General features: G+C 40.4%; 1 protein-coding gene across 1 annotated transcript; it reads right to left on the bottom strand.

Moving 5' to 3' along the window:
- Nucleotides 1–1,334: 1,334 nt before the first annotated feature.
- CD58 (CD58 molecule) lies at nt 1,335–11,172 on the bottom strand. Its single transcript, XM_006874809.1, has 3 exons — nt 11,151–11,172; nt 10,348–10,641; nt 1,335–1,603 (listed from the first exon to the last, which is right to left on the bottom strand). The coding sequence occupies exons 1-3, from the start codon at nt 11,170–11,172 to the stop codon at nt 1,335–1,337; spliced, it is 585 nt and encodes a 194-aa protein (XP_006874871.1).
- Between the last annotated feature and the right edge of the window lie 2,223 nt (nt 11,173–13,395).

Below are 13,395 nucleotides of genomic sequence, written 5' to 3' on the forward strand. Positions count from 1 at the left end.
GGTCAAAAATAATTCAGGCTTTTCCCACGAGAGTCCCATTCTGAATTTAGGTTTCTAGCCTCCTTAACTGTGAGAAAATAAATTATAATTCTTTCCAGTAAAAACAAAACAAAACAACTCTTAGCTTTAAAAATTATTATATTTACTAATTCCCTTTCTTCTGTTTCAGCTTCTTGTTCAGAAAACTTTCATTCATAGACACACCCTGTTCCAGATCAAATATTTTATATTTGCCTTGGAGTCAAGGTCACTATTTACAACTATGATATTATTCTGAATTATATTATTACTACTGTCATAGCTTCTTTTACATTTCAATAAACTGCTTTCAAGACCTGGACCATTCTTTTGATTATAAACTGGGAGTATAACATCAAGCAGATAAAAAAATTTCAAATTACAAATATAAATAATACTTAACATAAACAGATAATGTCACATTATCATTGGACTATTAGCCTAGAGAAGCACCCTAAATGTTATTATAGCACATGTGCAATCTTTAAGAACATAATGATAATTAAGCATTAATTTATAGAAAAGCATTGCAAACAATTAAGAGGCTAGGCTCTGGGTCACATGGCTGGGCTTTGGCACTTATTAGCCTTGGTGTGGCACTGTAGGATAAGCGCTAGGCTGCCAACCACAAGGTCGGTGGTTCAAACCCACCAGCCTCTCTTAGAAACCCTGTAGAGGGCCACTATGAATAGAAATGGCACACAACAATCACAACAACAGTTGTTGATCTTTGACAAGTAACTTTATCTCCCTATGTTTGGGTTTCGCAATATATATATATAGTTGTTGTTGTATACCGTTGAGTCAGTTCTGACTCACAGTGACCCTGTATAGGGTTTCTGAGGAGCAGGTGGTGAATTTGAACTGCTGACCTTGTGGTTCAAACTGAATTTGTGATCCACTGCTTATCCTACAGTGCCACACAAGGACTCCATATATATATATAAACCCACTGGCTGCTCCTCAGAAATGCTGTACAAGGTTACAATGAGTCAGAACTGACTCAATGGCTCTTAACAACTATGTGAATATATATATATATACATCGTTAAACATTTATATAGTTGTGTGCCATAGAGTCAGTGGGTTTGCCCTGCTGACCTTGCAGTGAGCTGTCCATTGCTTATCCTACATGCTAGCCACACCAGGGTTTACATATATATATTATGGAGCTGGTAAAAGCTGTAACTCACCTTACATTTCAGTCACATTTGTGAAAAGTAAGTTAGCCACATCTGTGGTTTGAAACCCACAAACTACCACTGATCCATGGACCACACTTGTATCTAGTATCTCTGCCATGAGAAATTAGTTATTTACTTACCCGCTGGCATACAGGTTCTCAAAATAATGGATGAGTTCATTGCGGACACAGGATTTTTCACAATACACCATACTTCCTGTGAAAGATCATCCTCTTTCTCGAAAATTATTTTCAATTTCGCCTCACGTTTACATTTTTCTGAAGAGCAAGTCCATGAGTAGACTAAAAGGTCAACATGCCTGCTGAAATCTGGGAGCATACATTCAACTATAATGTTTTCATCATTCGATGAACAATTTAGAGTTGGGGATGGAAGAGGATCTGGAAAAAAAAAAGTACTATTTAGTACAGGAAAAAACCCAGCAATATTCTACTCATCATCTGTAAATTTATGAAGTACTCCCAATATCATTTTGAGCTTGAGAAGACAAGACAACCACCTCCACAAAAGCACGAATGGGAGATAATTCACTCTTCTTCTAGGTTAGACTTACATGCTTACATTCAGCAAAATAAACAACAGACCCCAATTCCTTTATCCTTGATTCTGAAATCTCAAAAGCTCTTAAGCCAAAAGATTTTTTGGAAGTTGGTTTGGTTGTAAATCTTGCTCTGCACTGACATAAGGATTTGCATTTTTGTTTTTCACCTAATTTTAAATGTTCATTATCATGTTTCATCACAGAAATATTCATGTGTTTGACTATAGAGTGCTTCCTGTAAGTGGGGTGCTTTAGAATACATACACAGAAAATAGTTTGCATACCTTTCTAAAGTCTAGAAAATAATTAATTCCAAAACACATCTGATTCAAACGTTTTTGTAAACAGTACTGTGGAGCAATATACAATTTGGTTGGACACTGCCCATTTGGGCTAGACCTGCTAATAGGCAAAGTGAAGTATGACACATGCCACAAACCTGCCAGTCTAGTGGTATCATTCCCAGTCTTCCTCTAGGAAGTGGCTCCTATTGACTAAGGCTACTTGGTCTCACAAAGATGGGTTAAGATACTCATACAACACAGAAGGGAGACAGACACATTGCACCATTGCTACACTCTAAAATCTCAAAGTTAAATTGTTCTCTTAAGTCATTTGTTTGTTACTTCATCTTGTATACCTTCTTGAATTTCAACTTTCCCCCAGCAACTACTATAAGACATTTGAGAAACATGCAAAAATATAGGCAAAATTAAAAAGTGGTCATATGTTATACTGAATGAAACAAATCAATCACAAAATGATAAATAGTTTACGACTTCACATATAAAAAGGCAGTAACAACATATATCTGTACAGAGATCAATGATCATCAGTGGTAACCAGGGGCTGTAGGAAAGGGGAGGGGGGGCACCGCTTACGGAGTGCTGATTGTTTGTTTACAGTGATGGGGCATTTGCATTGATTAGGGGCAATGGTTGCACAGCTGATTAATGTAATTGATAGCCATCAGTTGTACACCTATGAGGAGTTGAACTGGAAGAGTAAATGTTGTGTGACTCATGTTCTTACCAAAAAAAAAAAAAAAAAAAAAAGGAGCTGCATATACACAACCAAATGCCTCATGGGATTTGGTTTCTTAGGAGATTTAGGGTCATAGTTTCATGGGACACCCCAGTTAATGGGACTAATATAATTTCAATTGCTCCTGATCTACCTCCTGGTTGGTAGTGCCTAGAGTCTTATAAGCTTGCAAGCAGCCATCCAAGGTATAATAATTGGTCTCAATTCACCTAGAGTAGCAGAAGGAGAGTCAGGACTAGGAGGGGATTATGGCATGCATGGTTAACTGTCTCTGTGAACAACTCCCTCCTTTGGTACGAGATCAGGAAAACTGGAAGGTGTCCAGCTACCTTACTGCACATTTTGTTCAGATCCTATAGAAGAATACTGATCAAAGGGGGACACAATTGGATCAGAATTTCAAATGGGCATCAAAGACAGCTTTCTGGTACCATATAGGCTAGAGGAACCCTTAAAACTATTTGCCCTGAGGTAAACTTGAAACCTTACATCAACAATATTCCCTGAAGTCTTCTTTAAACCAAACAACAGTTTAATTAGTTAAGACTTGAGCATTGTGCTCTTTTAAAGAACAATCTATATGGGGGTCAAATAAACAACAGAAACTTGAAAGACTAGAGAGGAATTAGGGGACAGTGAGTTACGCTGGAGGAACAATTCAGAAGAGGAGGATGACAATGGCCACACAATTTGAAGAATCTAATCAATGTCACTGGATTGCGCATGTAGAAATGCTGTATGATTTGCTGAGTATATTTTCAACAGTAACAGCAACAAAAATAATGTTTTCTAAAACGGAGTTTTCATGGTAGAATTTGCATAACTAAACTTTCAACATGTTACGGATGGCTATTAAAAATGGAATTAAAGTTTATTCAGATGATGAAATACTATGCTGTCATTTTAAATTACATTTTCAAAGACAAAGGAATGTTTAAGTTCCAACGTCACTAACATTGTAAGTCCCCCAGGTTAAGAACATTGAACTTACAGACAACTCGTACTTAAGAACAGATTGCCATATTGTCATTGCTGTTTAAGTGTCGTGGAGTCAATTCCAACTCATATCAACCCTTTACAGGGTTTTTGAGGAGCATCTGGTGGGTTTGAACTGCTGGCCTTCTGGTTAGCAGCCCAGTGCTTATCCTACAGTGCCACACTACTGTATTAAAAATTTTAGTTAAATACAATGGTTTGTAATAATCAATGCACTTAGACACTCACAAAAACACTCATAGCTTCAATGGTTCATATCAAGGAAGAAAAATGCTTTCTTGCCTTTTTTCCTAACTCTCAACAAATAACTGGGTGAGACTAAGCAAATAAGGTGGATGAACTCTCACTCAGGGATTGGTCGGCTTTGCCATTTTGTAAAGTTTAGAAGGAGTCATCTCAGAGGCAGAAACATATGATCCCAGGACCATCAAGAAAGAAGAACCAAGAGCAGAGTGCAAGATCCCTGGCCAGAAAAAATGCCAGTGGCAAGGAGAGACAGAGCAGCAGAGCAGTGGGCTTCCTGGACCATGTACCAAGTAAAGCTGAGTGCCTCTGGGCAAAATGTGCCATTTGGGCATTTACAAGCAATGCTAAAGGAGGTCTGTAACACTTGCTGAGCAGGGCAGAGGCCAGGAGGCTGCTCCGCATGACTGAGAGGCTGAGAACAACAGAAAGGCGTGCCTGCAGTACAGCTGGGAAGAAGCGTTCATGACCAGAGAAAGTGCTGTATCCTGAGTTATTTCTGTTCCTGAATTGTACGTGGTTCACTTCCCTCCTAAACCCATAATTGTGAGTATTGTCTGTGAGTTCTGTGTGGCCACTGCAACGGATGATTGAAGCCAGCAGAGAAGTCATAAGAGTACTGTGGGAGGAGTGGTTGGCATCAGAATCAGATAAAGAAGATTGAAGGGTAGAGGCAAGTCTGACTTCTTCCTCATAGGAATTGGCCTTGGGCTGTTTTTTGAGTCTGAGTCTCTTTCCCTCTTGGGTAGCTATGAGGGTAAATGTTAACCTTTAATCTTTTTTTCTCTTCTACATAAATTGTTTCAGGGATCCGCGTATGATGCTACAGGATAAGCACTAGTCTGCTAACTACAAGGCTGTCAATTCAAACCCACCAACTTCTCCTTGGAAACCCTGTATAGGGTCGCTAAGTTGGAACCAACATTGCGGCACTTAATAACAACAACAACAAACAGGTCTTAAAAACTGTTTGTTATCTTTTTTTTTCACATTATCATATACCTACTCACATACACACACTCTCTCTTCAGTACAGTACCATATGTAGTCACTTTTAATATTACTGTACTATTAGATACTGTATTATTTTGCTTAAGATCTTTTCATGTAGTTGGAAGTGTTTCTTAAGTGTTTTATAAGAGCAGAAAGGTAAAATATATATTACAATAAACATTTGACTAATACTAAGTAAGAACCACGTGTACCTGTTTTGTACATTTGATTTACCTACAAATTCAATTTAAAGACAGACTTAAGGAATAGATCTCATCTATAAACCGGGGACTGCCTGCAATCTAAAATGAAGAAGTGTGAAACTCTTCTTCTCCACCCCCATCTTCTCTTCCTCCTGAATTCTTCCTCTTGGTTCTAGGAGACACCCAGGCTGTCTTGCTAGAGACCCAAGTCACACACTCACTTCCCTTTGTACTTGGAATTTCCTCAGTTTTTGGGTATAATCTAGCGCATATAACTTCTCATCAAAACCAAATTGAACCTGAAGCAACCTTAAAGTTTTTCTTTAGCTAAAAGAACTTTCAATCCTTTCTTAAGCAGTGGAAACCTTTCTCCAAATTAAATCCTAAGCAGTAGACCAGTATCACAAACAGATAAAACTGGAGTTGGTCCAGTTGATTCCAAATTCGAGAGCATAAAGTTCTACCTCCGTATCCTCCTCTGGTTGTGTTTGCCCACCAAACCCTCATGGGTAGCCCAGGTTCCAAGGAACCTTACCGGGCCCCAGAGTAGTTCAGAAATGACTCTTTTATGTACCACAGTATTTATGCCAGCCTCTGAAACTGGGCATTTCTTAAGGGCAGAAAACCGACTTTCTACTTCCTTCAAGATGTTCCATATCATGCCTCAAATATTAGTATGTATAAATAAGAATCACCTAGGATGCTTGTTGGAGTCCTGAAGGATAAACATTGGACTCCTTATCTAAAGGTTAGTGGTTCAAACCCACCAGCTGCTCCTTGGAAACCCTATACATAGTCACTATGAGTCAGAAATGCCTCAACAGAACTTAACAACAACGGATGCTTGTTAAAAATCCAGACTCTGGGTGCCATCCAAAGGCATTCTGCTTTAGTAGTATCTCACGTGCTCATTCATGTGCTGATTGATCCAGTTCAGCCAACATCTGCCTTCATGAAACACACTCCAAATGGAGCAGAGCTGCCCCAGGAGCCCCCTCCGACTGAGCATTTGAAGGTAAAGACTAGGGATTAGTCCCCTCTCAATCCCCAACACTTGGTATCATGTAATGCAAGGCACAAAGGTCATTCCTTGTAAGTGTTGTTGAACAGATGGAAGGATGGCTAGATAGCGGGGTTGTTGTTGTTGTTAAGTGCCGTCGAGTTAGTTTCGACCCATAGCGACCCTGTACAGGGTTTCCGAGGGTGTAAATCTTTACGGGAGTAGAAAGCCTGATCTTTCTCCCGCGGAGCGGCTGGTAGTTTCGAACCGCTGACCTTAAGGTTCACAACCCGATTCATAACCACTATGCTATGGTCTCCAAATTATTCTCTAGCCTATAAAATATAAATCCTTCAATCAGCTCATTTCCAAAAAGGAACAGTGCAATAGTTCAGAGCTGAGACTTAGGATCCTCACTGCCTGGGTTCAGATACCAATTCCACTACTAATAAATAACCATGTGACCTTGGGCAAGCTTAACCTGCGCCTATGTTTCCTCATCTCTAAAATGAGGGAACAAAGAGGATTAAATGAGCTAATACATGTGATAATTACACAGGAATCAGTACGTTAGTCTGCAGGCCTGGCACAGAGCAGGCATTTAACATAACAAATGGGAGCCATAACACAGCACCAGGCTACTGGCCATGCACGATCTCCATAAGGGCCACCAACTTCAGGTCTGGAGTCCTGGCTCCGACACTACTTACTGTGTGACCTGGAACCACAAATCTTTTAGAAGAGAGAAGGCTTTTCAGAAATTATCCAGCTCAGATTCCTTATTCTATAGATGGAGAAACCTACTCTAAAATCTCTATGTCATTTTCACCTAGCAAAGAGAATATGGTGCTTTATAAATGATTGTAAAGGTCAAATGAAATATGAAAATCATTCTGGGAGAAATCTATGGTAATGTTAGTACTATTATCAGTGTTACTTGTTGTTGTTGTTAAGTGCCGTCGAGTCGGTGTTGCTAGAACCCCTGAAACCACACAGAGGTTTCTTCTAGAGGTCTCATTGCACCACTGTTGCCAGGTGTCTGACCTAGAAGTGCCTCTCTTGCTCAGTGATGCTCACCTAAAAATATGTGAATCGTTTTGTAACATTTGGTTCAGGGTTTCCCCAAACTGGATTTTTTTCTGTCTACAAATTGTTCACGTTCTCTCACTTCCTAAAAGACTTACCACAGCTACATGTTTTCTCTGTACCATAAGCAGCAGGAAACTGGTAAGAAATGTGCCTACTTCACCCCTAAGAAAACGTATTAGTAGTCAATTAGTCCATTTATAATGAATGAATTCAGCTTACTGTTCTGTAAGAAATGAGAATTTCTTCCACATATCTGATGATGATGTACAGAAACACATGTACATTTCTGTTGTCATCACTAGGAGACCACAGACCACTGGTAAGGACAGAGCAATGGCTTGTATGGGATGGGAGAGAACCTTAAGAGTAAATATCTTAACGGGCAGTATAGTGGTTGGGGAAAGGAATCCCAATCTCAATTTATACACAGGAGGAAGTGGATGGCCTACATATAAAAAGGGGCCAGGAAATCCCCCTGGCCAAAATAGCCTTGCTGAAAGTCTCCCTTTAAAATCATTCACTGGGGAGTCTTTCCAACTCACTGCAACCCTCCATGTGTGTTGGTGTCGTGTTCAATGACTGGGCACACACACGGAAGAATGACTTCCTCATTTCTAAAAATAAACACAAAACATGACCCATCATCTTGAGGCCCAGGTGTAAAACTTTTCGTCATCTTTGACTCTTTTCTCATTTTGATGTCTTCTGATACTCAAACCTAAAATTTGCTGACTTTTTCTTGAAAGTGTCTTTTGACTCTTTTCTTTCTGAATAGTTCCTACCCACACTTCTGTTTAGCTGGATGAGCAAAGTAACCTCCAAGCTGGTGTCTCCTCGCTTCAGTCCATCATAAATACTCAACATCAGCTTAAGCTTCCAAAAATCTATTCATCAAGCCTCTTCCCTGCTCTGGTATCACATGCAGTGACTTCCCATGGCCCCAAGATAACATCCAGATTCCCAAATCAGAACTTAAGTCCCACATTCAATCCGATCACTACTTCTGATCAAAACCCACCTTTCCTATTCTTTAGTCCTCTGCAGGGCAACACTAAGCTTCTCAAGTGCTACCCAGCTGATTGGATTGCCCAAACCAAACACCTTTACTGAATTAACATAGAATTTTAAAAATCACATTATTCATAAACATTGCATCAAATCTTTTTCAAGGCATGAAAATCTTTTTAAATTGTTTTGAACTCAGGTTTTCAAATTCAATAAAAGGGCTGCTAAAATGCATTCTGAGTCCGGCTGTGGTGCTGTAGGATCAGTACTGGACTACTTACCGCAAAGTTAGTGGTTCAAACCCACCAGCCACTCCCTGGAAACCCTATGCAGGGTTGCTATGAATCAGAGGTGACTCAGCTGCACTTAAAGCACTTAACAACAACAGTAACAAAATGCATGTTATAGTTATCTAAATCAATCTTTTTTTCGCTTGTCCTATAAATTCACAGATAACCAACTTCTGGATTTTCAATGTCCTGCTTCTTCAAAAGTACCTATTGGTTATTTCAATTGTTGTAGTTGTTGTTAAGTGCTGTCGAGTCGGTTCTGACCCAGAGCAACCCTGTATATATAAGGTTTCCAAGGAGCGACTGGTGAGCTTGAACCGCCAACCCTGTGCTTCAAACCGACTTTGCAGTCCAGTGCGTTAACCTGCAGCGTCACACCAGAAGTCCAGTTCTTTCAACAGGATGCCTGAATGTCTTAACAAACTTTAGAAGTCTAAATGGAATTCATCATATTCTGGTCACCCTGGCCACCCAGTCTATGCTCCCCTCCCTCATTTCTGTCAATTGCCCCACTGACCTCTCAATTATCCAACTTGACTGCTTTCACTGATGTTACAAAGATGTATTGAATGCCGACTGCATATCACTTCCTTTGCGGAGCTCTGGAACCACAATGGTAGAAACTCTCCATACCTCCCAACATCTCTCCTGGACCATATAAGTAAACTGGTGAGTAACGGCTGTTCTCCTTCTCTCATCACTCAGTCAGTCATTACATCCAGGTCCACTGAGACTACCTCAAATAGTCTCTTCTCTACTCCCTGAAATCCATCTTACACACTTGGGTGCTAGGTGGATCTCCCTAGATCCACTGCTGAGATTCAAAAAGTGAACCTGTGAGTCCAATATAGAAGAGAGATGAGGGCACATTCATGACAGACGTGGGAGGATGAATAACCCACATGCATCAACAAGAAGATTCTCAAATTCCAATTTAAATGGTGTGTTGTTGTTGTTGTTGTCAGGTGCCATCGAGTCAGAACCGACTCATAGCGACCCCATGCACAGCAGAACAAAACAATGTCCAATCCTGGGCTAACCTCACTACCTCCACTACACTTGACGTCATCAATGATGCCACCTGGCCAATCCATCTCAATGGGGGTCTTCCTCTTTTTCTCTGACTCTCCATCTTACCCAGCATGACATCCTTCTCCAGCGACTGTTCCCTCCTGACATGGTGTAGGAAAAAAAATAATCCAGCACTTGTGTGGAAATCCAGCACAGGGGAATGTGGGAAATCTCAAATATAGAGCTGCTGTTGTTGATGTCAAACTTGAGTCTGACTCCTGCCAACCCCATGTGTGCCAAACAGAACTGCTCCATTTCCAGACAGTGTTCAAGGCTGGGACCTTTTGAAAGCAGATCACCAAGCCTTTCTTCCAAGGTATCTCTGGATGAAGCCATCACTCATGGATGCCTAATTTAGAGAACACCACCTATCAGTGGGCCCCAAAGAATTCTGAGCTAACTACTGCCACTGCATTCCTTTCCAGAACATTTCTAGGAAGACAAGTGATACTGTTGCTCTCCCCATCCCAATCAGATGGTCTTCTCACCCAGGGGATAACAAGGGAATTGAAAAGCAGTTTCTTCATAAAGACAGGAAAACTGAGACACATGTGCTATCGAATTCTTTCTCATATGTTATTAATTTCTACTGGTCTCTTAAAAGTTAGACATTTGACATTTTAAACAAACCAACAGATAGAATACTCACCCAGCACAGTAAGAGAGAACATAGCGGTCGTGTTACCATCTGAAGAAACAAATTCATACTCATCTTCATCTGATGATGTTAAATTGGAGATCGTGAGGTTACCTGAGACAATGTCTAAGTAAGCCCTGTTTTTAAATGGTTCAAACGTCTTTATCTTAGAATCATACCAGTCAATGACCTTATCTTTTTGCTTTTTCCATGTGATCTCTTTAAAATTACTCCCATGTGGTGGACTGAGAGTTACAGTCTTGTTTATAACGCCATATGATTTTATGGAATCACAGGTGATGAATTCTAGGAAAGAAAAAAAAAGGGGGATAAAACAACATGCATTTGTTGATAAGAAAAAACAAAACAAAAAAATACTAAATTTATTAGTAAAAAGTATTCATCAGTTACTTCTGTACTAAATTGATAAATTACTGACAGAAAATACAAGAAATAGAACATTCTTGATTAGATAGAGTTTGTTCTTTTTTTTTTCCTTTTTATTAGGATTTGAGGATGGGTTTATAGACTAGATGATCAGTTTTATATTTAACAAGTCATACACTTCATTTCATCTCAATGATTACAATCCCCTCCATGCAACATCAGTTAACCCATTTCCTCCCTGTGATTCTTCTTCCATTCTACTCTCCTTCCCAACTCTTCTGAATTTTGTCCTTAGGTAACTGCTGCCCTTTACATCTTGACTGGTTGATTATTCCATGGTGAGAATATCTTACAAGTGTTGTTGTCCCCCTCTAGCCCTATCTACCACTTAGCTGAAACCTGAGCCACAAGGCTGTTTAGTTCCAGACCTGAAGCGTGATCAAGAGCCATCGTCTAGGGTTCCTCTAATCTCTTTCTGCTAAGTAAGCCTGGATTTTTTCATAATTTTGAGTTTTAGTCCACATTTTCTCCCCATCTATCCATGAATAGTTGGTAGTGGCAGCTAGATAGACATCATCTACTGTCTTTTGGTCTCAGGGTTGTAAAGACTGATGTTCATATGGTCATCAGTGGTCATTCATCCACTGGATCAAGTGTCTTCAATTTTCATCACTCTTCTTTTCTCCACACAGGAAGAGACCAATATTTGCCTCTTAGATAGCTGCTCATGAGCTTTTATGGTCACAGTTGCTATTCATTAAAGTAGGATATGGAAACATTGTCTTTATGGACTATGTTATGTCAATTGACCATGGTAACCCCAGAGACTATAGTCCTAAACCCCTAGGCCCAGTATTGAAGTGTATTCTTTAATAGGGATTTGGGACCCATAATAAAAAACAAAACAACAACAACAAAAAAAACGCGACAGATACTGTGGACAGTACAGAGAAAAAGGCCACAAACCACACAAGTCTATCTCCAGGAGCTCAAGCACTTCCATCTCTGAAGAAGACACTGAGCAGGCAGTACACAGGGGACCACGGACTCCTGACAGGAGGAAGTCTGCCGCACCCCTCCCCCAAGTAATGCTGAAACTGACAGGATGTAATACTAAAAATAACATCAGAAGAATAAAATCAGGTGAGAGTTGTGGGGGTAAGAGGACACAGGATGAACACACAGATGAAAGAAATAGTACCCCCAAAGACCCTTAATCAAGAAAGAGCTTGACGTGTTTGAGGAACTGACAGCAGTTCTGAGTGACTGAAGTGGGAAGGACATCGGGTGACCAGTGAGAAATGAAACTGGAATGGCAGGCAGGGGCCACATGGCAGCATGAAGGGGAGGTATCAGGTAGGATAGGCCAACGGCTTAAGGAGTCACTAGGTGGTGCACACAGTTAAGCACTTAGTTATTAACAGAATGGTTGGAGGTTTGAGTTCACCCAGAGGTACTTTGAAAGCCCTGGCAATCTATAAGGGGGGGGGGGGGCTTCAAAATGTTTGTGGGAAAATGGAATAGAAAGATACCAGAATTTTTCCATGAAGCCCCCTTGTACTTCCAAAAGTTCACCGTCACTGGAAACTCTATGGGGCACAGTGTCTCTATGAGTTGGATCAATTGGGTGGTGATTTGGTTTGGGTTGGTTAAGGGATTGAAACTTTATCTGCATAGCAAGGGGAAGCCACAGAAATTTTTTAAGCAGAGGACAGTTTTTAAAGTTTCAGTAGGAGGCTGTCTATAGAGTAGAATGTTGGATAGAGGGAAGCAGAGAAAATGAACAGAAGCTACTACTATAGCACAGTAAAAAAGTAGTCAACTGGACGAATTAGACCAGGGTGTTGGTAGTATGGATGGAAGCAAGTGGACAGACTCAAAAGACACTTGAGGGCTAAAGCAATGGGATTTAGTGATTAGATGATGGGGATGAGGGAGGGAGGAACTCATGGTGACTGTCAGGTTTCTCTCTCAGCTACTTGAGATGCCACTCAATAAGATCAGGAGCAAAGGCTAGGAAACAAGTCAGAGGGCATGGTGAAGATGAAGGATTATGGGGTTGGGTACAGCTCTGATGGACTCTCTTGAACTAACTGTAAGCACCTCCGCCCAACTCTATTCCATGAAGGCTGGTTGAAACCTGGATACACACCATGGAAGAAACACTTACAGCATAGAAATTGGAAAATGCTTCAAATCTGATTGCCCCATCCCAATGTCAATTATTAAACATTTACCACCAACACTAGATGTGTCTTCCTCCACACTTGACTTTCTAATTAAAAGGGAAAAGCAGCTGTTAAGAAAAGGACGTTAAGAAATCAATTCATGTATGACTGGTTCTGAAAACTTCTCAGTTATAACCAAACACCTTGAGGAAATGAGTCATTATGCTTGGGGACTTAGGACCACAGTTTCGGGGACATCTCAGTCAATTAGCAAAACACTGTCCATAAAGACAATGTTCTACATCCTACATTGGTGAGTAGGGACTGGGGTCTTAAAAGCTTCTCTGTGGACATCTAGGATGTCATTATTGGTCTCTCCCCATCTGGAACAAAGAAGAATAAAAAAAAATAAATAAAAAAAACATCAAGGAAACATTAGTCCACAGGACTACAAACTATAAACCACACTCTCCATGTCCCTGACACCCAAAGCAATAGATGCCCG

The sequence above is a fragment of the Chrysochloris asiatica genome, unplaced genomic scaffold (assembly GCF_000296735.1).
Source record: "Chrysochloris asiatica unplaced genomic scaffold, ChrAsi1.0 scaffold00302, whole genome shotgun sequence".
NCBI lineage: Eukaryota > Metazoa > Chordata > Mammalia > Afrosoricida > Chrysochloridae > Chrysochloris > Chrysochloris asiatica.

What these genes read in the sequence shown, in the direction of transcription:
- CD58 (XM_006874809.1), bottom strand. Translation starts at nt 11,172, where the DNA reads ATGGCTCTTGATCACGCTTCAG. An exon ending in GGCTCTTGATCACGCTTCAG is followed by an intron (nt 10,642 to 11,150) that starts GTCTGGAACTAA and finishes TTTCTTTCCTAG; the next exon opens with AATTCATCACCTGTGATTCC. An exon ending in GTTCTCTCTTACTGTGCTGG is followed by an intron (nt 1,604 to 10,347) that starts GTGAGTATTCTA and finishes TTTTTTTTCCAG; the next exon opens with ATCCTCTTCCATCCCCAACT.